This window comes from Microcebus murinus, chromosome 7 (genome assembly GCF_040939455.1).
Source record: "Microcebus murinus isolate Inina chromosome 7, M.murinus_Inina_mat1.0, whole genome shotgun sequence".
Taxonomy (NCBI): Eukaryota; Metazoa; Chordata; class Mammalia; order Primates; family Cheirogaleidae; genus Microcebus; species Microcebus murinus.
The window spans coordinates 25,582,079-25,608,258 of NC_134110.1; the positions used below are offsets into that span (position 1 = coordinate 25,582,079).

Here is a 26,180-nt window from a genome sequence, read left to right on the forward strand (position 1 = left end):
TCGTGTTTGGGGAGCCGGCCTTCCCAGGCGAGGAAGCAGGTGGACGTCATCACGCCCTGCAAGGAGGCTGCAAATTGAAACGCGCAGCCGACCGTTCCTGGGACCCCGGCGGAACGGAAGGCTGTGTCAGCGTGGACTCCAACTCCCATGTCGCTTTGCGCTCGGGATGGGAGCCTGGCTTCCCGGCAGGCTGTGCGCTGGGCCGCTACGGATCCTCGAAGGCGTCGGCGCCGCGGGGCTTTCTGGGGGCTGTAGTTCTGGCGTCGATGGTCGGCGAGGGCGGGACTCGGCTTCCCGGCGGGCTGCGCGGCGGCCGGGCGGTTGTCGGCGGGGCAGTCGGGCGGGCAGCGGCGGCGGTTCCGGCTGCGGCACAGCGGGCGGCCGGGCGGACGAGCGGGCAGGCCGAGTTTAGCGGGGCCGGGCGGGATGCGGAGCCGCCGCCGCCGCTCCCCCGCCTTTCCCTGAGAGTCTGAGCGCCGGCCCGGCCGCGCCCCCCGCCCAGGCCCGCAGTCCGAGCGTTCCGCGCGTTCCGAGCGCGGGCCGGGCCCAGCGCCGGCCCCGGCTCCGTCCCGGGCAGCCCGCTCCCTGCCCGCGCCCCCTCCCCGGCCTGGCGCTCATGCGGGCCGAGCCCCGCCCCCCGGCCCCGAGCCCGCCGAGCGCCGCTGCTTGAGCCCGCTCCCGCCCGCCCGCACCATGCTCAAGTGCATCCCTCTGTGGCGTTGCAACCGGCACGTGGAGTCGGTGGACAAGCGGCACTGCTCGCTGCAGGCCGTGCCGGAGGAGATCTACCGTTACAGCCGAAGCCTGGAGGAGCTGCTGCTCGACGCCAACCAGCTGCGCGAGTTGCCCAAGGTGAGCGGCGCCCGCACCTGCGCCCCGTCGGCGTGGGCCCAGCCCTCAGCCCCGTGATCCGCGAAGTCTGCCTGGGCGAGCCACCGCAGCCTTTAGCCGGTCCTGCTGGTTTCTACTGGCCAGAGCCCCACCCTGGCCAGCCCCACCCTCTGACCCCCGCCCCCGTGAGATGCCTAGGTTGGCACCTGGTAGTAGTGGTCATCAGATTCCTGCCTGGGGATGGGGTAGTCGCTGAGCCTAGAGGAGGAGCCTCAGAATGAGACTGTGGGGCTTCGGGAGGTGGATGGTGGGATCAGGGTGGAAGGTGGGCCCGCAATGCTTGGCAGACACTCACTTGCTGGGCTGCTCTGAAGGTGGAGAGCTTGGCCTGCTCCCCAGGCTGCTCTCCTCCTCTTCCTGGGTGCTGGGGTGGGGTGGGGGAGCCCTCTTGAGATACCCAGCTCTGTGCAACTCGCTGTACCTCCACTTTTCTTTGCTCTTGGTTTTTCTGGGGAGTTGGTTTTCCTTTCTCCAAGTCCTTTCCAAAGAGGATGCTAGAGAAAGCAGGTTATAAGAAGCATTCCTTTTGTGAAGACGAGGTGCTGAGAAGTCTGTTGCCTGGGATCTATGTTTTGTAAAGGCCGGGGCCCCGCATAGGCTTGGCTGACATTCCTGTCCACTATGGTCACCTACAAGTTCCACGTTCCTTCTCCGTATACGTCACCACACACGTCTGTGGTACCTTGCTGTTTTTTTACTGATTTTTTGGTGATTGTTTGTTGAGTTCTGACCTTGGGCCCAAGCCAGGCTCCTTGCTGGGTGCATTAGCAGGAGTCGGCGTGGCCCCTGGAGGGCTCTTCTACAGGGCAGACACAGCAGCTCAGTGTGGGTGGAGTTCTGAGTTGACACTGGGTAGGAAATGTCTTGTCCAGACACAGGGAGGCTGCTTTTCATCTGTATGAGGTTTCAGGTTGGGAGTTGGATGCAGCAGGTGTGTGTGCTGTGTATTTCCTTACTTTCCTTGAAATGGTATTGTCATGGCTGGACCTTAGGACTATATGTGCCCTGGAACAGGCAGAGTCCCAGGGACCCGTGACTATGAGCCCCTGTGTCCAGGAGCTCTTCTCTGTTCTGGAGGGACCCCTGGTACAGAGCCTGTCCCCCCTTCCCACATCCCCTCCCCACAGCCCTTCTTCCGGCTGCTGAACCTGCGGAAGCTGGGCCTGAGCGACAACGAGATCCAGCGGTTGCCTCCTGAGGTGGCTAATTTCATGCAGCTGGTGGAGCTGGACGTGTCCCGGAATGGTGGGGACTCTGGGTGGGACTGGGGTGGAGCCTGGGGCATGCCTGCTAGGGCTAGAAGCCGCCTGGAGGCCAGGGGCATCTCTCCACCATGGTTGTCTGTCACAGACATCCCTGAGATACCCGAGAGCATCAAGTTCTGCAAGGCTCTGGAGATCGCGGACTTCAGCGGCAATCCCCTGTCCAGGTGGGCGGCAGCCTGTGTTAGGGGTTGGCAGTGGGTTGTCGAAGTTTTGCAATCCTGATCTGGTGTCTGAGGTCCTCTGTTTCCTCCTGCCTAGGCTCCCTGATGGCTTCACTCAGCTACGCAGCTTGGCTCACCTGGCCCTGAATGATGTGTCCCTGCAGGCGCTGCCTGGGGATGTGGGCAAGTGAGTGTCCTCTTGGGTGAAGCGGGCAGGGAGAGGGGCTTGGGTTGGCCTTGCCCCTGCCTTGCTGAGGCCCCTGGTTTGTCTTTCAGCCTTGCCAACCTGGTGACCCTGGAGCTCCGGGAGAACCTGCTCAAGTCCTTGCCTGCGTGAGTGTGCTGGGGTGGAGCTGCCACCTGGGGGCCGGGGGCCTGTGATCCTACCACAACTCTGTTTCTTCTGCAGGTCCTTGTCGTTTCTGGTCAAGCTGGAACAGCTGGATCTGGGAGGCAACGATCTGGAAGTGCTGGTGCGGGTGGGGGCGGAGCACAGGGCGGGGCCTGGGGGTGGGCCGTCCTGGGCAGGGCAGAGCAGAGCAGGAGTATCTTTGTTAGACACTCCTTCTCTATTCCTTCTTACAGCCTGACACTCTGGGGGCTCTGCCCAACCTCCGGGAGCTGTGGCTGGACCGGAACCAGCTGTCAGCACTGCCTCCGGTGAGTGAGGGTGGGGTAGGCCTCCCACCTGGTGCCCATCTGCTCTCTGACCCTCTTCCTGCCCTCAGGAGCTTGGGAACCTGCGGCGCCTGGTATGCCTGGATGTGTCTGAAAACCGGCTGGAAGAGTTGCCTGCAGAACTTGGCGGGCTGGTGCTTCTCACTGACCTACTGCTCTCCCAGAATCTGCTGGTGCGGCTACCTGATGGCATTGGTCAGTGCACCCAGAGGAGTGTGTGGCGGGGTGTACACAGAGCCTGGCCCCAGGAGGAGCATAGGGGCCCAGACACCCTTGTCAGGTGGCTCTGTGTGATGTTGGATCCAGGTGCTATTGGAGAGTGAGGCGAGGCCCCTGACTTCTCCAGGCTCAGGGAGTCGCCCCTGAGGAGGGGCAGTCAGGCCGAGGTCTGATTGGACATCAAGTCCACCAGAGGTGGGTGGGTGGGTGGAGCCAGTGGAGGAGCCTGGTATGTTTCTGCAGGGAGATGGGGTAGGTGGGGCTGGGTTAGGTTTGTGGGGAAAGGTAGGAGGAGGCGGCATGTTCTCCGGAAGAGGGGTAATGGTTGGGGGGGCACAGGGAGGGCTCTGGCCACCCCCAGGGCCTATCTCCTGTGAGGGTGGGTTGGCACTCAGGGTTGTGCCCTCAGCGCACTCAGCTCCATTGCTGTGTCCCCCCAACACCAGGTCAGCTGAAACAGCTGTCTATCCTGAAGGTGGACCAGAATCGGCTGTGCGAGGTGCCTGAGGCCATTGGGGACTGTGAGAACCTCTCTGAGCTGATCCTCACAGAGAACCTGCTCACGGTGGGGCTCAGCCCTGGAGACATTAGGCCTGGTAGAAGCTGGTTTCAGAGTTAGCTCGGGAGGCAGAGGGGAAGGGGGATGTCAGGGCATGTAGATCGAGGGTAGGGGTGCCAGTTTGCAACTTGGTGCCTGTGGGGGCAGGGGGTGGGGTGGGAGGTGCATGTAGGGGGTGTCGGTGGTGGCCTGGCTCATGGGAGCTGCTTGGGAAGGGCACCCTTCAGATCAGAGGAGGAAGTGCACTGGCAGGGGACAAGGTGCGGCCAGGGCAGTGGTCATTGCTATTGGTGTAGGCAGTTCAGGCTTTGTTTTGTCTGATGCGTAGTAAGGCCAGGGAAGAGGGTGGATTTGCACTTAGGGAGGCTAAGTCGGGGCAGGAAGCAAGGCTGAGGCCCTGGGGACTGGGTCCCCAGCTGGGAAGCCAGGATCCACCTGTGGGAAGGGTGTTTACAGAAGGGTGTTTCTGTGGGAGATACCCCCACATAAGAGGTAAGAAAGGGGAACCTGGTTGTGGGGTTCTGGGAAGGGGGTATCCCTGAGCAGACAGGCTGGGCTTGGGGGCCACAGGAGCCCTAGGGACTGAGGGGTAAACAGAGGCAGAAGCCAGCTGGGGTGTCAGACGGGATTGTAAAGTTCAGCATTGGCAGGTCAAAGCCAGGGCACCCGTGGGGCAGAGCCGGGGTCAATAGGGTCACCAGTCTTGGAGGACCTGACGGGTGTTTAGGTGGTAGAGTCAGTTCACAGGTCCTGGCCCAAGTTTCTGAGGTCTTTGGCAGGCCCTGACTGGAGCTGGCCCACTGTGTTTGTTGACCTTATCTGCCCATTGGGAATCTCATTTTCCTCCTCCAACCCTTAGTGGCTTCTGCCAACCTCTGCCTTCCCCCCACCAGGCCCTACCCCGCTCTCTGGGGAAGCTGACGAAGCTCACCAACCTCAATGTGGACCGGAACCACCTGGAGGTGTTGCCACCCGAGATTGGAGGCTGCGCGGCGCTCAGTGTGCTCTCTTTGAGGGACAACCGCCTGGCCATCCTGCCACCCGAGCTGGCCCACACAGCTGAGCTGCACGTGTTAGATGTGGCTGGGAACCGGTGAGTGCCTGCCCAGCCCCGGTAGACCTGACATGTCCCCAGTGCCCACTGACTGTGCCTACCCTGGTCCCTAGGCTGAGGAGTCTGCCGTTTGCACTCACCCACCTCAACCTCAAGGCGCTGTGGTTGGCGGAGAACCAGGCACAGCCCATGCTCCGATTCCAGACTGAGGACGACGCCCAGACGGGCGAGAAGGTGCTCACCTGCTACCTGCTGCCCCAGCAGCCCCTGCCCAGCCTCGGTAGGTTGCTGGCAACCGGCAGCCTTGACCCAGGGTGGGCGTGGCTTCAGGCGAGGCCAGGGACTAGCCTGGGCCGCTGACGCTTGCCTCCTGCAGAGGACCCTGGGCAGCAGGGGAGCCCCTCCGACAGCTGGAGCGACGCCCCTCTGAGCCGTGTCAGTGTCATCCAGTTCCTTGAAGCCCCCACAGCCGATGACGACGCTGAGGAGGCTGCTGCCGAGAAGCGGGTATGGGAGGGTGGGGACCCTGGGCAGCACCTTTGCCCTTCCCGCCTGACCCCTACCCTGCTTCTGTTTCTCATCCCTGTCCCCAATGCAGGGCCTGCAGCGCCGGGCCACGCCTCACCCCAGCGAGCTCAAAGTGATGAAGAGGAGCGTTGAGGGCCGTCGGAGCGAGGCCTGCCCCGGCAAGCCAGAGCCCAGGCCGCCCTCGCCCCCAGAGGAGGTGGGTAAGAAGCCTCAGCAGCCTGGATGGAGAGCCACTTGCCCTCCCACTTCCCCCGTCTGTCCTGGGATGGAGCCATGAGGGCTGGGGCACCACGAGGAAGAGGGCGGGGACCAGGTTGCCAGGGAAGACCATAGCGTCAGTTACAGGGCTGTGCTGGGCAAGGGGTACTGGGGGTGGGGTTGGAGGGCAGGAGGAACAGATCAGGCACATGGGGGCATGTGGTTGGCCTGCCCTGGTGGCATGGGGAGGGTGATCTGGCCCTGTAGAGCAGGGCCTTCAGCACCTTCCCCGGGAGCCCATGCCTCGGCATCGTCAGCTTCTGGGAAGGGCTTGGGGCCGGAGCAGGGCAGGCCTAAGTTTGCTCACATAAAGCTTATTATTATTATTATTTTTTTGAAACAGAATCTCACTTTGTTGCCCAGGCTAGAGTAAGTGCCGTGGCATCACCCTAGCTCACAGCAATCTCAAACTCCTGGGTTCAAGCAATCCTCCTTCCTCAGCCTCTGAGTAGCTGGGACTACAGGCGCGAGCCACCACGCCTGGCTAATATTTTGTTTCGTTTTTAGTTGACTGGCTAATTTCTTCTATTTTTAGTAGAGATGGGGTATCGCTCTTGCTCAGGCTGGTCTCGAACTTTTGAGCTCAAGCAATCCTCCCGCCTTGGCTTCCCAGAGTGCTAAGATTACAGGCGTGAGCCACTGTGCCTGGCCACTTGGAAGCTTTTGATGTCAGGGCCTCCTGCTACAGCAGGACCAGTGACCTGGGCTGGGAAAGGGCAAGCATTGGGCTATGCAGGGCCACTCACCTGTCTGGGGAGGAGTCTCCCATTGGGCAGGCCTTTTCCTTCCCTTCGCTGGGAGAGGCTTTCCTAGGGGCTATGCATGCCCGAGCATCTGAGGCAGCCCGCTCCTCAGGAGCTGGGATGGGGAGTGGCCATGAGGGGTGAGCCTGTTGCTGTGCTGTTGTTGGGGCAGTGGGAAGCCCATGGAGGACTGCATGTGGCCAGCCAAGCTCCCACACAGCTTGACACCACTGTCTGCCACAGGGGAAGAGGCTGAGCACCGAGTCTGGCCTGAGTGGAGACTCTCAACCGTCTGCCAGCACAGCCTCCACAGGCGAGCCCATGGGTCCAGCAACTGAGACACCAGAGCTGAGCCAGCAGGAGGCCACGCTGGCTGGACAGGAGGAAGGCACAGAGGAAGACTACGAGGAGGTAAGGACAGGGAAAAGGGAGAAGGTGGGCTGTGGTTGCCACCGGCCCTGCACCCTCCTGAGTAGGTGCATAGTTGGGGTTAGTCGCAGTGACCATTGGGTGGTGCAGGATGCTTCCTGGGCAAGGGCAGGCCCTGCAGGGGCTATGCTGCTGTACAGGCCTAGGAGAGGTGCTACCCCCAGCAAGAGTGACGGTCTTTACCCTCAGCCAGACACAGCACAGTCAGACCTGTCACTCGAGTGCCATCTGCAGACCACAAACTTTTTTGCCCTCGATGCTTCTGACCATGTGGGTGCCCCCTAGCCTCAGGTCTTTGTTGGTCTCTGCATTTCTACCTGTTGCTACTTATCTCCAGGAAGAGTCCACTGGTCCCCTGGCCTTCTCAGGACTGAGATTTTTGTGTGCCCTTCACCAGGCAGTTGTCCTGAGTCCTTGTCTTTGGTACAGCAGGGACCCTTTGAAAGCTTCTGTCTGTCGCCAGCCCTCTTCAGCAGGGTTTCTGTGTGCCCATACGGACACCCAGCCACACAGTCTAGTGCTCCTGATGGAGGGTGGGGCCAGGAGCCACTGCCACTCTCACTTTCATGTCCACATAGCCCACAGTGCACTTCGCAGAGGACACACTCCTGCCTGGGGAAGACAGGGAGAACGAGGAGGGGCGACTCGAGGCCCCCTGGGCCCTGCCAGGTGGGAGGCAGCGGCTCATCCGTAAGGACACACCCCACTACAAAAAGCACTTCAAGATCTCCAAGCTTCCCCAGCCCGAGGCGGTTGTGGCCCTGCTGCAGGGGAAGCAGCCTGATGGAGAGGGCCCTGCAGTGCCTGGAGGCTGGCACAACGGCCCCCACACATCCTGGGCTCCTCAGGCCCAGGAGGAAGAAGAGGAGGAGGAGGAAGAGGACAGGGCTGAGGAAGAAGAGGAGGAGGACCAGGTCGAAGAGGAGGGCGAGGCCACCACTGAGGAGGAGGACAAGGAAGAGGCCGTGGCCTCCGCACCCTCTGTCAAGGTGGGTTTCAGGCCAGGCGCGATGGCTCACGCCTGTAATCCTAGCACTCTGGGAGGCCGAGGCGGGCGGATTGTTTGAGGTCAGGAGTTCGAAACCAGCCTAAGCAAGAGCAAGACCCTGTCTCTACTATAAATAGAAAGAAGTTAATTGGCCAACTAATATATACAGAAAAAATTAGCCAGGCATGATGGCGCATGCCTGTAGTCCCAGCAACTCGGGAGGCTGAGGCAGCAGGATTGCTTGAGCCCAGGAGTTTGAGGTTCTTGTGAGCTAGGCTGACGCCACAGCACTCACTCTAGCCTGGACAACAAAATGAGACTCTCTCAAAAAAAAAAAGGAGGTTTCAGCCACACCCTGGGCTCCTCTGCCCTTCTGGGCAGCAAGGCTGTGGTAGGGAGCAGCTGGAGGCCAGCCCAGTCCCGAAACCCGACTGAGCCTTGGCCTGCTGGCTCCTGACTGCCTGGAGAAGGTGGCGGGCGTGTGGGTGCCATGGAGGGCAGTGGTGCCCCATGTGCTCCTCTAGGCACTGGCATTCATCTTGGTCCACACTCAGGGCAGCTGTGTGGGCCAGCATCTGCCTGACGCGCCTGCAGGCACTGGCAGCTCAGCAGCACTAAGGGTGTGCTCTCCAGCCCTCCTGTGCGCAGTGGACCTGGGGCAGGATCCTCTCCTCCCGAGAGCTCCTCCCTGCATTGGGCACTGACTCCGGGCTTGAGGCCCTTCAGCTGGCCTTGTGTCCACATCTGTGGGTCTGGCAGCTGCCCTACTGCTGGCCTGCCTGGCTCTTCTGCCTTGTTGGGTCCTCCTCAAGCTCCAGCAGACCTGTGGGGCACTAGCATGTCTCTTCTTGGTCATTAGGTTTGCTCTCAACAGTTCACAAAGGGTTCCTCCCCCCTGCTCGCTGGGCACACTCAGGTGCTAGGGAAAGTCCTGGGCTACTCTGAGATCTCATTCTCCCTGGTTCCCACTGTGCCCCTACCCTGAGCATGAGCCAGTGGTGTGACAGTTGAGGGTCAGAGCAAGACAGCCTTGCCTGGGCTCAGCTCTGCCCTGGAGCACCCCCCAGCTGAGCCCTGTCTATGCTGGCAGTTGTGTGGTGTCACTCACACCTCCAAAACAGCGTGCACCCACACCCCGGGATAGTGCCAGGCCCCAGCAGGGAGGGGTCCGCTCGGCTGCAGGAGCTTGGTGTGGTCTTCCTTCTGTCCTTTCTGCTCGTGGTGGGGGTTGGGTGAGGTGGTGGTGGTCCCCGGCGGTGGCTAACCTGCATGCCTCGCTGGTCCTGTCCTGACAGGGGGTGTCGTTTGACCAGGCCAATAACCTGCTGATAGAGCCTGCTCGCATTGAGGAGGAAGAGGTCTGTACTGCTCACTGCTGCTCGCGCTCTGGTCCTGGGGCCACTCCTGACCTTGCTTCCTAGGCTGCAGGCTCTCACCTCTCCCTGCTCCCATCACTTCAGCACAAACTCCCTCCCCAAAGAGTTCCAGCAGCCACTACAGACCTGGGGGCCTGGAACACAGTCCCATGGGGCCTGCTGGCCTCTGGAGGGGCAGCTCCTCCTAGTAGGGCCAAGTGGCAGTGCTGGACCTTTCCCGTTTCCCCACCTATGGTGGTTCCATGAGCCTCCAGGCCACCTAATCTGGAGAAGTGGGATTAGCCCTCACTGTCTGGAGGGCGGGCAGTGGGACCTCAGGCCTCCATCGCTCAGAGGCAGGCAAGCCCTGGACTGACCATGCTGTGCCGTGGTGGTGCATACCTGCTGGGGTCTCTGGCCTTTCTCCAGCTGGCCCTGTGCTATCTATGCAGGCTCTGGCAGACAGGCTTGAGACCTAGTGTGGCTGCTCAGGGAAGAGCTGCAGGTGACCGTCTGTAGCACTGGCCACTTCCTTCTGGGGACCCAGGCAGCTCCTGGCCCTCTGGCCCTCTCAGACATGCCGTGTCCATTCTGTTCTCAGCTGAACCTCACCATCGTGCGGCAGACCGGGGGCCTGGGCATCAGCATCGCAGGGGGCAGGGGCTCCACACCCTACAAGGGGGACGATGAGGTGAGCAGCTGCTGCCAGGTCCAGGTCCCTGCGGGCCCCTCCCAGCCCACGCCTGCCTAACTCGGCCTTGACTGTCTCTTCTGTTGCCCTTTTCTCTCTCAGGCTTCTTGTGGCTTTAGGGGCTGTTGGGTTGGCACTTCAGACTTAACAGCTCACTTTTCCAGGTGCTTCACTTGCAGTTGGGTGCCTGGCCTTCAGAATACACATGTTCTTGGATGTTCTTAGACACAGGGGTCAGGCTCAAGAACCTGATTGTTTTAAAAACCAAGCCAGCCCACAAGTACGTTTATGCTGGACTTTAAAGCCTGAGAGCAGCTGTAGGGTGTCCGGGTCTGCACTCCCACCTTCGAGGCTACCATTTCACCTGGTATCTCTATGCCAGGTTTGGGGTCAGAAGCCTTTTCTGGGGTTGACCACCTTCCAGCTCCCAGGCTCTCAAGGCCCACTGTCCCCTGCCCTCTCTCTGCTCTGGGTGTCTGGGCTTTCCATGGCCACCACAAGCTCCTCCCAGAAGGGCTACGACTGAGAGCCCAGGCTCTGCCTCTTTCTCTAGGGCATATTCATCTCTCGGGTGTCTGAGGAAGGCCCTGCAGCCCGCGCTGGAGTCCGAGTGGGTGACAAGCTCCTCGAGGTGAGTCACCAAGTAGCAGCTGTGCTCCTTGGAGGTGCACATAGGCTGCTATTGGGGTGTTTGGCTACCTTCCTCTCAAGAGGGTCCCTCCTCCCTCTGAGAGCGCCAAGCACAGGACCCTAGCCCCTGGGTGAGGCCTGGGAGGCCCACTGGGGTGGGTCTGGGCTGCTATAGGGTCAGAGGCCTCTCCAGAAGGGGCTGCTCCAGGGCTGACGAGGAAGGTGGCCAGACCCCACCTGTGCAGGCCAGACCCCACCTGAGGAGCTCACAGGAGGCCGTGTGAGGGCAGGCCTGGGGCCTAGGCCAGGGTGGTGTTTGCCTGGGGAGCTGACACTATGTGTACTCATGTTCTCTGGCTTAGCCCTTGCCCTAACTTTTGCATGGAAACTACTGTCCCTTGGGTGGTCGGGGTCCGGGGTGGGAGTTGGTAACCTAGTGACTTCAGGTGTTCTCCATTGGACGGCTCAGATGGGGACAGGATGTTTCCAGGAATGGGTCCACAGGTGCATACTGGCCACAGAGATGTCCGCCTACCTCTCATGGCCAAGCTGTGTCCTGGCCCTGGGGCTGTACACAGGCATTTCTGGGGGCCAGGTGGGGAGCGCAGACATGCCAGGAGCCTGAAGCTGGAGGTAGGGGGTGTTCCCAGCTCAGGCACCCTCACCCTCGACCTCAGGCCCCCTATCCACAGAGGGGGTGGCGTGGAGCCCTCCTGAGCCCTCAGTGTTTGGCTATCGGGGTGGCCATGGCTGGGTCCAGAAGTGCAATGTGGCCTCTGTCCCCTGCTGCCCACAGGTGAATGGTGTGGCCTTGCAGGATGCCGAGCACCACGAGGCTGTAGAGGCACTCCGGGGGGCTGGCGCTGCTGTACAGATGCGCGTGTGGCGGGAGCGCATGGTAGAGCCTGAGAATGCAGTCACCATCACGCCTCTGCGGCCTGAGGATGACTACAGCCCCCGAGAGCGGCGAGGAGGGGGCCTACGCCTGCCCCTGCTCCACCCGGAGACCCCTGGGCCCCCCCGCCAGCGCCATGTGGCCTGTCTCGTGCGTAGTGAGAAGGGGTTGGGCTTCAGCATCGCCGGCGGGAAAGGCTCCACACCCTATCGGGCTGGTGATGCGGTGAGGCTCAGGGCCTGGGGTGGGGCTCTCTGGAGTCAGGAACAGGAGCTGCCCTCGGCGTCCACACTGTCAGCCTCACCAATAGCCACAGCCGTCCTCCCCACCCCTGCAGGGCATCTTCATCTCCCGCATCGCAGAGGGGGGCGCTGCACACCGGGCTGGCACGCTGCAGGTTGGCGACCGCGTCCTCTCGGTGAGTGGGGAAGGTGGGGCTGGCTGGCATTCTTTGTCCCATCCAGGCCTCAGCCTCCTTGACCCTGGGGCATTCTCACAGATCAACGGAGTGGACGTGACCGAGGCCCGACATGACCACGCTGTCTCTCTGCTGACTGCTGCCTCCCCCACCATCGCCCTGCTGCTGGAGCGTGAGAACGGAGGACCCCTTCCCCCCAGCCCCACACCACATTCCTCCCCGTCCCCTACTGCTGCTGTCACCACCACCCCTGGGGAGCCTGGGTTGCCACGGCTGGCCCCCAGCCTGCTGGCCACTGCACTGGAAGGGCCATACCCAGTGGAGGTGAGAGCCCCACCCCACCCAGGCATCCACTTAGCTTTAGGTGTGGAGCACTGGCTCCAGGACCCCACTGTGGCCCCATAGCCCACTCTGGTAGGAACACCAGCATGCACACCCTTTCCACTTGGGGTCTGTGAGACTGGGGTTTTGATCCAGGCAGACTGCTTGGTGTGGTTTCCCAAGTCCCCCACATGGCCATTTCACAGCAGTCAGCAGGGGCCCCTACCCCTATCCCTGAGGACCTGGCTGTCCTCTGGGGAGTCTACCAGTAACCACCCTACCTCCTGGTGTCCCCTTCTCTGCCCTGACTGAGGCCTGGCTCTTGTTCCCAGGAGGTCTGTCTGCCAAGAGCTGGGGGCCCACTGGGGCTTAGCATTGTCGGGGGCTCTGACCACTCTAGCCACCCGTTTGGCATCCAGGAGCCTGGTGTGTTCATCTCCAAGGTAGAGTGGGCCTGGCTGGGCAGCTCTGTGCACAAAGGACCATCCTGCTGTCCTGGGCATGGGTCAGTAGAGCCCCAGCTGGCTGGACACTGCCCTCCTCCCCAACAGGTGCTCCCGCGGGGTCTTGCTGCTCGCAGTGGCCTGCGGGTTGGGGACCGCATCCTGGCAGTGAATGGGCAGGACGTACGGGAGGCCACACATCAAGAGGCAGTCAGCGCCCTGCTTCGGCCCTGCCTAGAGCTGTCTCTGCTTGTGCGGAGAGACCCGCCACCCCCGGGCATGCGGGAACTGTGCATCCAGAAGGCCCCAGGGGAGAAGCTGGGCATCAGCATTCGTGGAGGTGCCAAGGGCCACGCAGGGAACCCCTGCGACCCCACGGATGAAGGCATCTTCATCTCCAAGGTGAGGGACCTGCCTTAGCTGGCCCTGAGTCCGCACACCTCACCAGGCCTCTCCCACACTGGCTCTCCCCACAGGTGAGCCCCACAGGGGCAGCAGGGCGTGATGGCCGGCTGCGTGTGGGGCTACGGCTACTGGAGGTGAACCAGCAGAGCCTGCTGGGCCTGACGCATGGGGAGGCCGTGCAGCTGCTGCGCAGCGTGGGGGACACCCTTACTGTGCTGGTCTGTGATGGCTTCGACACCAGCACCACCACAGCCCTAGAGGTCAGTGCCCCACCCCTGGACCAGGTTCTGCCCCCAGCAAAGCCCCCAGGTGTCATGATGAGCTGAGCCCCAGGTTGGCTGGGGCAGCAGATCCTTTACCCCTCCAAGTGGGAAGTGCTTAATGACCCTGAGGCAGCCCTGGGCAGAAGCCGAGAGGCATGGCCCACACAGCTGCCTTTCCTTCTGAGCTATGGACATCATGCTGTCTGGAGGCCCTGGCCAGGTTGGATGAGGTGTGTGAGCAGATGGGGCATTTCTGGGGCCCAGCATGGTGTGGTCTTAAGAGGCAGAGTCACTGGCCTTCAGGTGGGCAGCATGGGTGGCCACTGGCTGGGATAGAGATGGCTCAGACCCCTGCCCAGAGCCCACTAGCTGAGCAGAGACTGCTCAGGACTCTGCCTGCAGATGTGCGCAGGGGTCCGTGCCCTGTGCCTCAGTGGCATCCTGTTCCTCCCAGCTTGTCCCTGGCCCCTGCTTGACCCCAGGGTGTCTCTCCATTGGTCCCCCAGCAGAGAGCTCTCTCCCTAAGACCTAATGTCCATGCTGGTCCTTCACTGCCTGGACCCTGGAGCAAAAGCCATGACTGGGTGCAGCCTTGCCTCTCTTGGGGCTCATCCTGCCTCACATCTCCTCCCCGCTGCTGTGCCTGGGGCCCCTCGGCACTGTTTGCCCAAAGGGCCTTCTCAGGGCTCTTTACCTGCAGTGGTTGCTGCTCCACTCAGAGGGTGCCCCAGTCACGCTGTTCCCGGGGTGGTGGGTGGCTGTCACTGCTCCCCAACAGCACATATAAAGCTTTTGCTGCTTGCAACAGCTTTGGGGATGGGCAACCACCTTATCCTGGCTCTTTTGCAGTAGATCTCTGGGATAGTGACTTGCTGCTGGGTGCCAGCCAGAAAGATGCCCCAAGGCTGACAGCCGCAGACAGCCCACACTCCAGTATGGGGCTGCCCTGATAGGAAACGAGATTGCATTTGTTTATTTATTTAAAATATATATTTATAAATGTTTTATTCAATACATTTACTTATTTTAAACTTTTTACTCAGAGAATATCTCTTGGGGAAGGGCCCCAACATCCAGAGGGGCTGGTGGGCTCTAAGGTGCAGCTGAGTGTGTGTCCCCTTTGCTCTCCCGTATGGCCGCATGCTGCGTGCTGTAGGTGTCCTCACTGCATCTGGTGGGCCCTTCACAGCAAGTGCAGGCCTGAAACATTAAACGCTGGCCAGGCCACTGACCCTCTTCCAGATAGTATCAGTGCCACTTCTGGATCCTCCCTGGAGTTTGGGAGCTTACACTATCATTAGGTGGGTCGGGCGGGTGCAGGAGCCTGTGGTTGAGCCCCTTTTCTGCTTGTCACTGCCACTTCCTATCTCAGGACAATGGTTGCTTTTGTGTCGTAGGTGCTGGTTTTCTGTCAAGTAGGGCCTGCGTTCTGATCTTTTGTTTTGTGGGAACAGGTGTGTTTTTTTTCCATCTGTCACTTAACTTTTCCATTTTAAGATGGTGTCTTTTGAGTTGCAAAAGTCTAAATTTTTATGAATGATATTTTTTCCTTTATGACTCCTGGATTCTGGTTTTTCTTTAGGAAAACCTTGGCTATTGCGAATTATAAAAACATTGTCCGGCCGGGCGCGGTGGCTCACGCCTGTAATCCTAGCACTCTGGGAGGCCGAGGCGGGTGGATTGCTCGAGGTCAGGAGTTCAAAACCAGCCTGAACAAGAGCGAGACCCCGTCTCTACTATAAATAGAAAGAAAATTAATTGGCCAACTAATACATACAGAAAAAATTAGCCGGGCATGGTGGCGCATGCCTGTAGTCCCAGCTACTCGGGAGGCTGAGGCAGTAGGATCGCTTGAGCCCAGGAGTCTGAGGTTGCTGTGAGCTAGGCTGCCGCCATGGCACTCACTCTAGCCTGGGCAACAAAGTGAGACTCTGTCTCAAAAAAAAAAAAAAAAATTGTCCTTTGTTTGCTTCCAGTGTTTCTATAATTTTCAAAAACACATACCTCTAGGCCGGGCGCTGTGGCTCACGCCTGTAATCCTAGCTCTTGGGAGGCCGAGGCGGGCGGATTGCTCAAGGTCAGGAGTTCAAAACCAGCCTGAGCAAGAGCGAGACCCCGTCTCTACTATAAATAGAAAGAAATTAATTGGCCAACTGATATATATATAAAAAATTAGCCGGGCATGGTGGCACATGCCTGTAGTCCCAGCTACGTGGGAGGCTGAGGCAGGAGGATTGCTTGAGCCCAGGAGTTTGAGGTTGCTGTGAGCCAGGCTGACGCCACGGCACTCACTCTAGCCTGGATAACAAAGCGAGACTCTGTCTCAAAAAAAAAAAAAACAAAAAAAACATATACCTCTACAGTCCAGCTGGAATTGTTTTTCAGGTGAAGGGGAATGTAGTTGTCTCAGCAGTATTTACTGAATAATCTGTTGTTCCCACTGATTTGGGGGAGATGTGACTTCATTGTATTCATTTCTAATGTGCTCTGGGGTTTGTTTCTGGACTTGGTCCCAATGCCACACTGTTTTAAGTACTGTCACTTTATAGCATGTGTTAATACCTAATTCTAGTTGGTCAAGTCACCCACTCTTTTTTCTTCTTTTGAAAAGTTTCTATTGTCATGTGTTTTCTCTCCCAGATAAACCTGCCAAAGTGTCAGGGCACTGGGGTTGTCTTTATGATAAGTTTTTCTCAAGTATATTCCTAGGTTGCTCTTGTTTTCTTACTAATTCTGATAAATGCTAATCTCCTGGCAGAGTCCTACTGTCTGCAGCCGTGGCAGTGGCCCCTCCTTCCTGCTGTGCAGCCCATCCCATGTCCCCTTGCTGGAGCCTGGTGTGGTGGCAGCCAGCGGCCTGGCTTTGTGCTCAGCTTTAAGAGACTTTCATCTTGCAGTGTGATATTTTCTGCAGTTTCTTTTAATATTTTTTAAATTTGGGGCTATTTCTATTTATCACCTATAAGAATTATCTGAAGCAGGAGTTGGGTTTTCTGGAGTGCTTTTATCTTTGGTTTTTATATCCGCGTGCTGAGTGGGGTTGCTTCAGCCCATGGAGGTTTCGCCATTAGGCGTGGCACTTGCATTGACCCTTCACAGTGGCATCCAGATTCCTGGCTTCTCACAAAGAAGCAGGACGTAGCTGGCTGGGCCTTGTCCCTGCCGGGCCATCTGTGTTTCTGATCTCTCCAGGGGATGGGGTGCTCACGACTCTGACCCCCACCCCATCGTTCTTAAACTTGGCCCTGCCATGCTAGCGTCAGGGTTTGCCAACTGGATTCTATACCTGTCGTTTCATTCTCTGCACCAGTCTTGGCCTCAGCTCCTGGGCTGGCAGCTTCTCCATCTCCCCAGCTCTCCTGAGTAGAGTCTGTGACGGTCTACCTGTTCTGCGTTCTAGGGCTGCTGTGTCTTGAGGCTCCTGTGTGGTTCTGATACACCTGGGCCCTCATTTGCTGGAGGCCTTGGGCAGGTGCGGGCAGATGCGTGGCTTCTCCACTCCTCATTCTCCCATTTGCACAACAGAATAGCAGCAGTGCCTGCTTCTTAGGTCTGTTTCGAGGATCCCAGAAAGCAGATGGTACAGTGTGCACCTGCCTCACCACCGGCAGCACCAAAACCCCTGAGCACATCTGGGTTAATGTGTACTTTCTAAGAGAACTTTTCACTCTGATTTTCCACATGGTTTGGAATTACTTTTCTCCTCTCCTGGAGGTAACCTCCTTCTCCTTGATCCTGATGTTTGTTGTGTCTTTTCCTCCTGATCATACTGACCAAAGTTTTGTATATTTTAATAGTCTTCTCATCCAAGAGCCAGCTTTTGAATATTGATGAAGACTTTCTCTTATTATTATTTGTCAATTAGAAATAAAACTTTAAAAAGACTACCTTTCTTTTTAACATTGCCTTGATGTATGCTTTAAGGAAGAATACTTCAGTCATTCCTTCGGCATCTGTTGCTTTTATTTTTTCTTTCTTTTTTTATTTTTATTTTTTATTTATTTATTTTGTTTTTGAGACAGAGTCTCATTGTGTTGCCCGGGCTAAAGTGCCATGGTGTCAGCCTAGCTCATAGCAACCTCAAATTCTTGGGCTCAAGCGATCCTCCTGCCTTAGCCTCCCAAGTAGTTGAGACTACAGGCATGTGCCACCATGCCCGGCTAATTTTTTCTATTTTTAGTTGATTGGCTAATTTCTTTCTATTTATAGTAGAGACGAGGTCTCGCTCTTGTTCAGGCTGGTCTCGAACTCCTGAGCTCAAGCAGTCCTCCTGCCTTGGTCTCTCAGAGTGCTAGGATTACAGGCGTGAGCCACTGTGCCCAGCCTGCTTTTATTTTTTCTACAGATTTGTCTGTAAAGAAGAGGTTATCAGCTTTTTTTTATGCTGGTGTGAGTTTATTACAGAAAAGGTATGATAAATGCTTGATCCTTTCATTTGTCTTTAGAATAACAAGCCAGTGCCCTAGAAGCTTCCAAAGATGGCCACTGGGGTATCTTTTTGTTTTTAGTGTTACTTTGAACTCGAGGGTCTTTTTTTCTTGTGTATTTCAACCCATCATTTTATCGATACCGCTTGATAGGGCATTGAGATCCCAGATCCTTTCAGCATGACACTTGTCATTCAGTAGCCACTATGATGAGGATCCTGTGAATTTCCCAAGTCAGCCCTGGATTCAGCAGTTTCTGTGGAGAGCCCTGGTTCCTCTCTGTGGGAATGTTGTTAGAGCCCATAACGGTGGCCAGGAGTGTTCACCGCTTCTGGGCTGTCATTGCTTCGGCCTTTGTAGCAGATTGAGGCTGGGAGATGGATATTTTTAGAAAGAGAAAAATCATGAGTTTGTACTGTTAACATTTAACTCACTTAGGAATATAGGGTTTTATTGACTTTTTGATTTTACAGTCGTCTTTTTCTTATACATAATATCTTTCCTTAATTCATTAATAATTTCAAAATGCAGCCAGGCATGGTGGCATGTGCCTGTAGTTCCAGCAACTTGGGAGACTGAGGTGGGAGGACAGCTTGAGCCCAGGAGCCTGGGCAATGTAGCAAGACTCCTCTTTTTTTTTTTTTTTTTTTTTTAAGATAGGCTCTCATTCTGTCACCCAGGCTGGAGTGTAGTGGTATGATCATAGGCCATTGCAGTTCAGGTGATCCTCCTGCCTTAGCCTCCCAAGTAGCTGGGACTATAGGTACATACCACCATGCCCAGCTATTTTTTTAGTTTTTTGTAGAGATGGGGTCTCACCATGTTGCTCAGGTTGGTTTCAATCTGGCCTCAAGCGATCCTCCTGCCTCAGCCTCCCAAAGTGTTGGGATTATAGGTTTGAGCCACTGCGTCTGGCCCCCATCTCTCTGATTTCAAAAATGCAATGCTAATAGTATTACTGCAAGAACACTGGAAACAGGCTAAGAGTTCTTTATGGCTCCTTTGTCCTTAGGATTTCTCCAGCTAGGATGTGCAGCCAAAATACTGTGCTTGTAGTCTGGGTATGGTCTGTGCTGACCTCCATTCTGGGTTTGTCTGATGCTCCTGCACGAGTCCCAGCGTGCACATCTTTGCCAGGCTGCCACTGAAGCAACACTGCTCCTCAGGGCCTATGCAAGGTATAGCGGGTGTCCCACTACCTATGATCTTAACTGTGATATAGGTCAGGTTTCACTGCTGCAGTTACTCTTTCCCCTTTGAAATTTATAAGTTTTTGTGGGAGGTGCTTCGAGTGTGTGTGACTATCTCGTTCCTCACCACACTCCTGCCCACTGGCACTGGCACCTGTTGATGGTTCCCAATGTGTCCTTGCAGTGGCTGCTGAACAGTGTCCTAACCGTCACTCTGGGTTCATCAGTTGGCTTTCTCTGTAAAAACAAGCCTCCGTTCTCCCAGTTTGTGTATTGTCTACTTACCTGTTAGTCCAGACTCATGGGTTTCCATTTTATTTCATGGTTGACGGTTTGTGACTATCTTTACCTGTTTTGGTGCTTACGGAAGGACTGTCCAGCTGGCACTGGTCATCATCCTCACTCTGCATACCAGGACGTTCTGGGCTCATTCCACACTTTTCCCTGCCCAGCCCTGGAGTTGGCCACCTCTGCAGGGAGCACTGGTTCCTTCTAGTGCAGAGTGGTATTTAGAAGCCCAGATCTGGGCGCTGGGTATACACAGTGCTGTTGGGGTGTCCTTGTCTCAGAATGTCTCAGTGGCTAGGGAGTATGCAGCTCACTTCCGTGACATTTTCTGGAACTGCGCACGAGAGTGAGTTCACACCACAGGTCAGCTTTTCCCACGTTCTCTGCTGCGCATCTGGGCTGCTGCCTTCTCACACTCTCACTTCCACGTGGCCCCTCTGTGTATGTGACCATTCTTTCCACCCTGCCAGGCCCCCTGCTGCTCTCAGGCCTGCCCAGGGGCTTTTTGACTCAGTTATTCCAGAAATCGAGAAGGTGGGCACCTTGGTGATAGTGGTTTGTTCTACTAGTGTGTCAGACTCTGAAAGACATGTCTGAGTCACCCTTTGTAACTGTTTTTATCAAGCTCTCGCATCTCTATTGGCCTTTGCTTTCTATGTGTAGCCATCCCCTGCTTAGCGCCACAGCTCATGATCGTGGCATCGTCTCTGTCAGTGGCACCTTCTGTGTGACAGTGTCCCTCAGTGCCTGCTGGACATTTTGAACCTGAGATTCTGTCTTCTCTGGGCCAAGCAGCTACTTGTGCTCTCTGCCTGCCTGGTGTCTCTCTGCCCTCCCCCTTGTCACTTCAGTTGTATTTTGTAAAGAGACACTCAGCTGGGCCCATGTCCCAGCCCACACTGGCAGCGCGCTCCTCTAGGGAAGACTCACTTGTGGCGAGGGCGAGGGTGTTGGCGACGTCTCTTTCTACTGTGCCACTGCCTCTCCTAGTCCCTGCTGGTGCTAGAGGCCTAAGCTGGTCCCTTTTGTCCCTTATGGGGTTGGAAGTGAGCTGGGCCCTCTGCCTTTGTTCTCTTTCTCTGTCTCTCTTTTTTTTTTTTGAGACAGAGTCTTACTTTGTTGCCCTGGCTAGAGTGCCCTGGTGTCAGCCTAGATCACAGCAACCTCAAACTCCTGGGCTTAAGTGATCATCCTCCTGCCTCAGCCTCCCCAGCAGCTGGGACTACAGGCATGCACCACCATGTCTGGCTAATTTTTTCTATATATTTTTAGTTGGCCAATTAATTTCTTTCTATTTTTAGTAGAGATGGGATCTCGCTCTTGCTCAGGCTGGTTTTGAACTCCTGACCTTGAGTGATCCTCCCGCCTCAGCCTCCCAGAGTGCTAGGATTACAGGCATGAGCCACTGCGCCTGGCCTCTTTGTTCTCTCTTGATGCTCAGCTCCAAGTGCCTCCTGCACCTAGACCGTAGGCCTTACCTGTGCAGCCCCAGATGCCTTCCCTTTCTGGACACCCCTTCTGTCTCTCTGGTCATGTGGTTTTGCCAGATGATTTAGTTCTCTTTTTTTTTTTTTTCTGTCTGTGATTGTAAATTAATGGCAGAAAAATGATTTAGTTCTTTTAGGTTCAGAGCTAGTGGTTTTTGTCTTGTATGTTTGCTCTTTGAGCGTCTTTACTCAGCACTCATCCTGCAGAGTCGAGGCAGCCTGTCTGTCCATGAGCGCCACTCCGTCTTGGAGGCCATCAGCTCTCTGGGACAATTGCACAGTCAGCTCCGTTTGCCCCGCCTAAACAAGGCAGCAAAGTGCTGCAGCCTTGTATCCTTGCCGTGTGCAGGCATGACCTGTGTGCCAGCAGCCTCAGGAGCTAGGTGTCCCTGATGGGACTCAGGTGGAGATACTAGTGTAGTGTCCTGGAAGGCCCCGCAGAGTGCTCCGGAGGCCACTTTAGATACATGATCGGCCTGCCCGGCATCCACTGTGTGTCACTGGCTTACCATGGGCCAGGGCTCCAGCCTGGTCCTGGAGGTGGGACTGCATAGCCAGAGCTCCAACCTTCAGCCCACTCCCTTCCTCTCAGGTATCCCCAGGCGTCATTGCCAACCCCTTTGCGGCAGGCATCGGCCACCGGAATAGCCTGGAAAGCATCTCGTCCATTGACCGGGAACTGAGCCCCGAGGGCCCGGGCAAGGTCAGAACTGCCTGTGGCTGGCAGCCCCTGGGCCGGGGAGCCTGAGGCTGTCAGTTCCTGACTCATGTCTGCTCTGCTCGCAGGAGAAGGAGCTGCCTGGACAGAGCCTGCACTGGGGGCCGGAGGCCACAGAGGCTGCAGTGAGTGTTGAGTCGTTCATGCCCTGACAGGGGCCCCTGGCTCTGAACTTGGGGCTGCCCATCCCATGGGGGCACTGCAGCAGGGGGCACAACCCATGGGATAGTGGTAGCTGTGCCCAGGCCCCTGCAGCGTCCAGTGTTCATCCCTCCTGGCTGGCCGTGTGCTGCCCGCAGTGCCACCCCTGCTTGGCTGTGGACATGCCCTGCTAGCACCACATCCCTTCTACTCTCTAGGGCCAGAGTCTGGAGCCCCTGAAGCTGGACTACCGTGCCCTGGCCGCCGTGCCCAGCACTGGCAGCATGCAAAGGGTCAGTGTCCGGTGTGCAGAGTGGCCCCGCTGCCCTCTATTTCTGTTCATCTGCCCATGCCAAGACGAGTGCTGAAGCTGTGGAGGAAGGAGACTTTGGGTGGGGTTGGGGATTGTCAGAGGCTGCCTCCAGGCCTACGGCCACCTAACCTGGTGTCTCTCGTCCCCTTGGCTCTTGGCCCAGGCCATGAGGCAAGTGCTGTTATGCCCCCTGCTCTTTGCTGAGGACAAGAGGCACAGGGACAGGACCTAGCCAGGGAGGGGCCTAATCCCTTGGAGGCCCTTGGCCCTCCACAGCTTCCTTGCCTGCTGCAGGTGGAGGGGCTCCTGGCCTGGACGGCGCAGGGGGGAGAAGGGCAAAGGCAGCTGGAGCCAGCAGGGCTCCAGGTGGGTGTGGGTGTGTATGAGCTGCCGTGGGGTGACAGGCCACAGCAGCTGCAGGGGGCCATGGGGACCGAGAGGGGTTTGGAGAGAGGCCTAGCCCTGACAGCTGGGTTGGGCATGGACACCAGGACAGTTGTGGGCCTGGGGACAGGCAGGAGGGACATTCAGTCTCCATTCCTCCCCCAAGAGATACAAATAACCCTCCCAGAGGGGTGCCTAGTCAGCCACCACTGGGAGAGACCCCACAGGAACGTGAGTGGTTGAGGATCAGCTGAGCCTGGCCACTGCCTGAGTAGCAGAGAGGAAGGGAGGGCCGGTTCAAGGCTTGGGGTTAGGGGGCCCACTCAGGGGCTTTGGGGCACCAACCCTTTCTCCTCTGGTGATAGGCAGCCCAGAGAGGGAAGCCCCAGGCATGGGGGGGGCAGCATCTTCTGCTCAGGAAGGGGGGGTGCAACTGTGGGCGGCTGGTGGGGTCAGGCCTCCCTGCCTCAAGCACTGTTGGGGGGTACACAGGAGGGTGGCTGGGGCCGGGTGGCCTTAGCAGTCAGCCTAGCTCCCTCTGGTCTGAGCAGCAGGCAGTGGGCTCCCAGGCACTGTCCCCGGTGACTCCCAGCTGCCGCTGTCTCATCTGTATTTGGCCCATCTCTCTCTGCAAATCTCCAGTTAGCCCACTGCCTTGGACAGACACCTGGCTGCTCAGGCCAGGCCCCAGCCCCAGGCCTCCCCTGTCCCCCTAGCATTGTAGGGGGAGGGACAAAGCCCGGTAGACTCAAGGTCATAGCCTTTTAGGGAGAACCCCTTTATGCTGGCCAAGTGGTCTTCCAAGCCCATGTGGTGATATCCCCCGAACTGTGATCAGATCAGGGAAGTGAGGAGCAGCCTCTGTGTTGCCATGGCAAGCGTCTGGCTCCCCCACTCCTTCTCTTTGGGGAGCCACAGCCCTGCCTGGCCCTAACCCTGCTCTCTGCCCACTCCTCCAGGTGCCATCTGGGACAGCTGGAGGGAAGATGGCTGAGGCCCCCTGTTCCCCCAGTGGCCAGCAGGTGAGTGTCCCAAGTCACAGGTGCCCCTCTAGGTGGGAGCGGAGGACAAGGTAGCAGCCTACAGGTCCCTTGTCCGGGTATTGGGTGTTGGGGAGACAGGGCTTCCTTCCCAGCTGCCCTACAGGTTTGGGGCTGACGCTGCTTTCCTTGTGGTAACATGGAGGCCTCTGTGAGGACAGCCAAGGACACCTTCCTGGCCAGAGCTGGCTGGCAGAGGGTGGGGGTATTTGAGCTGCTGTTCCTGGAGGGGTTCCAGCCCTGCGAGATCCAGTGAGGTCTCAGTCCCAACACCACCCCTCCTCTCATCTGTGGGTCCTTCAGCCACACCATCAACACACTGCAGGGTGGTGGTGGGGTTGCCTACTTGGAGCCCTGCTCCCAGCCTTGACCCCTGACAGGCAAGAGGACGTCAGCCCCACCCAGGCTGCCCACCTGGGCTCCATCTCTCTGTCTTTCCCCCCACCATCCCACCCCACCCCTACCTGAACCCCTGATCCTGCTCTCCTCTGGCCTACCCCTGCCCTCTGCAGACAAAACCGGGGGTGATCCAGCCATTGGCTCAGGCCTGGCCAAGGGGCTCCCCGGCCCCCAGGGGCAGAGGTGGTCCCCACTGCGTGAGTGCCCTGTCCTGCTGGGGTGGGGGTGGCAGAGCCCCCTTCCTCGGCTGGATGGCGGGAGGGGGTCAGAGGTAGCAGTGGGGACAGCTGGTGGCTGGGTGGGTGGCGGCGGTACCACAGCTACTCTGCAGCTCATGCGAGCCCGGCCCCCCAGCCGCCTTCCCCACCATCCTTGGATGAGCTACCCACCAACGTGAAGCAGGCCTACAGGGCCTTCGCTGCTGTGCCCGCCCCGCACCCTCCCCACGACACCTCTGCCCAGGTATGTGGGGGGTGGCCACCCTCCCTGCCTCATGCTGTGGTGGGTGCACAGAGAGCCTGGTATGTGGAGAGTGCTGCCAAGTCTCCTCCCCACTGCCCCCAGACCCCCACGCCTGGGCCCACGGCCTCCCCGGAGCAGCTATCCTTCCGTGAGCGGCAGAAGTACTTTGAGCTGGAGGTGCGGGTGCCTCAGGCCGAAGGCCCCCCCAAGCGCGTGTCCCTGGTTGGTGCTGATGACTTGCGGAAGATGCAAGAGGAAGAAGGTGGGGGTGCACAGCAGAGGGAGGGGCCTGGGTCCCCACTGGCCTGGTCTTACCTGCCCTGCACCCCCTAGCCCGCAAGCTGCAGCAGAAAAGAGCGCAGATGCTGCGGGAGGTGGTGGCAGCTGGGCCAGAGGCGTGGCTGGCCGTGGACGGGGAGGCCCCAGACGAGGAGGAGCAGGAGGATGGCCTGGCGCAGGACCCTGCCAGAGGGTGAGCACCTGCCCAAAGTCCTGGCCTAAAGTCCCTGGCCTGCCCTGGTGTGCCCTTGTCCTCTCCCACAACACGTCCTGTCCCCTTCCCCAGGCACAGCCCGGTGTCCCCCCCACCCCTGGGAGGCAGCGTCCCAGTGCGGACAGCCAAAGCTGAGCGGCGCCACCAGGAGCGGCTACGTGTGCAGAGCCCCGAGCCACCGCTGCCTGAGCGGGCCCTGTCCCCTGCCGAGCGCCGTGCCCTGGAGGCGGAGAAGCGGGCGTTGTGGAGGGCGGCCAGGTGAGGCCCTGCCATGGGTTGCCATGCTGCCTGCCCTGGGGTCGTCCAGCCTGGGGTCACCTGTCCAGCCTGCTCTTCTCTGCAGGATGAAGTCCTTGGAGCAGGATGCCCTCCGGGCACAGATGGTCCTGAGCAAGTCCCAGGATGGCCGGAGCAAGCGGGGGCCCCTGGAGCGGCTGGCCGAGGCCCCTTCTCCTGCGCCCACCCCTTCACCCACCCCCTTAGAAGGTCTGTGGGACAGGGACAGGAGGGTGGTTCAGTCTGCCGCATGGACCTCTCCCAACGCCTGCTTCTTGTCCCCCCAGACCTTGGTCCCCAGACCAGCACCTCCCCTGGACGCCTGGTGAGGAGCCAGTGGCTGTCGCCCTCCCCAACACCCCTGAGGCCTGGGGGCGGTCCAGACTCCCCCACCCCTGGGGCCCTCACCTCTTCCTCTCCCTCTCTGCCTCTCGTGCTCACGCTGTCCTTTCAAGCCCTTGTCTGGAAAGAAGTTTGACTACAGGGCGTTTGCAGCCCTCCCTTCTTCCAGACCTATCTGTGACATCCAGGTACCTCGGCCCTCCAGACCCTTCTGCTCGCAACCCTTTTGCTTGCAACCCTCGCCTGTGCCTCTCACCTAGCCTGTCCATTCCTGCAGTCCTACCCTTCCTGCCTGCTACCCCCCCACTCTGTCCCCTGGTTGTGGGACCTCCCCACCCAGCTCCTCTCCTCCTGCCCCGACCCTATCCAGGCTCTGTGGCCCCAGCTAGGAAGCCCAAAAGTCCCTGAGGGTGGCTTCCGGCTGGTCTGGCACGGTCCTGAGCAGCCCTTCTCTCCATCATAGTCACCGGACTTTGCTGAAGAGCTGAGGTCCCTGGAACCATCTCCCAGCCCTGGTGAGTTGGGGCCCAGGTGGGGATGAGCACCCTGGAGCCTGGAAGCCCTCAGCTCACTATTGCCCTGTCCCCACCCACCAGGCCTGCAGGAGGAGGATGGAGAGGTGGCCCTGGTGCTTCTGGGAAGGCCCTCGCCCGGGGCAGTGGGCCCCGAAGACGTGAGGCTGTGCAGCAGCCGCCGCCCCATGCGGCCAGGGCGCCGTGGCCTGGGACCTGTACCCTCCTAGAGGGGTGGGTACTTCCCCTGACTTGGGGTGGGGGCCCTGCCAGCTCTAACCCCACCCTTGCCCCGAGTCTTTTAACTTGGATGTTAGCATTTTAAAGAGCCCCCTCAAGAGTTCTGGCCTCTGACTAACTGCCCCTCCCCCCAGCCAGGATCTCTTGGCGAGACTGTAACTAGTGATGTTTGTACAACCAAAGACTCTATTTTGTGGTTTAAGGAGAATAAAGTTGACTACGTTTTACCTCTGCCTGTCTGTCCCTCTGTCTGCCCCCCCAGACTAACCCCTCC

General features: G+C 58.5%; 1 protein-coding gene across 10 annotated transcripts; it reads left to right on the forward strand.

Moving 5' to 3' along the window:
- The first annotated feature begins 302 nt into the window (after window positions 1-302).
- Window positions 303-26,133, forward strand: SCRIB (scribble planar cell polarity protein). 10 transcript variants are annotated; one of them, XM_012760124.3, is made up of 38 exons: window positions 303-852; window positions 2,019-2,136; window positions 2,242-2,320; window positions 2,415-2,504; window positions 2,594-2,650; window positions 2,727-2,790; window positions 2,903-2,977; window positions 3,046-3,190; window positions 3,661-3,779; window positions 4,667-4,866; window positions 4,941-5,107; window positions 5,204-5,334; window positions 5,426-5,551; window positions 6,600-6,767; window positions 7,364-7,774; window positions 9,069-9,131; window positions 9,730-9,819; window positions 10,373-10,450; window positions 11,246-11,569; window positions 11,682-11,762; window positions 11,844-12,086; window positions 12,416-12,526; window positions 12,635-12,928; window positions 13,003-13,191; window positions 21,179-21,289; window positions 21,373-21,429; window positions 21,664-21,738; window positions 23,102-23,164; window positions 23,695-23,778; window positions 23,936-24,043; window positions 24,146-24,305; window positions 24,377-24,515; window positions 24,609-24,794; window positions 24,880-25,022; window positions 25,100-25,137; window positions 25,268-25,342; window positions 25,618-25,669; window positions 25,751-26,133. In XM_012760124.3, exons 1-38 carry the CDS (start codon window positions 694-696, stop codon window positions 25,894-25,896), a joined length of 5,019 nt encoding a protein of 1,672 aa, XP_012615578.2. In that variant the 5' UTR covers window positions 303-693; the 3' UTR covers window positions 25,897-26,133. The 10 variants fall into 10 exon arrangements, with proteins under 10 accessions (XP_012615578.2, XP_075861058.1, XP_012615574.2 ...); XM_076004943.1 differs by lacking the exon at window positions 21,664-21,738; XM_012760120.3 differs by lacking the exon at window positions 9,069-9,131.
- The last annotated feature ends 47 nt before the right edge of the window (window positions 26,134-26,180 follow it).

What these genes read in the sequence shown, in the direction of transcription:
- SCRIB (XM_012760124.3), top strand. Translation starts at nt 694, where the DNA reads ATGCTCAAGTGCATCCCTCTGTGGCGTTGCAACCGGCACGTGGAGTCG. An exon ending in GCAGCCCCTGCCCAGCCTCG is followed by an intron (nt 5,108 to 5,203) that starts GTAGGTTGCTGG and finishes TGCCTCCTGCAG; the next exon opens with AGGACCCTGGGCAGCAGGGG. An exon ending in GCACTGGCAGCATGCAAAGG is followed by an intron (nt 21,739 to 23,101) that starts GTCAGTGTCCGG and finishes CCACTCCTCCAG; the next exon opens with GTGCCATCTGGGACAGCTGG.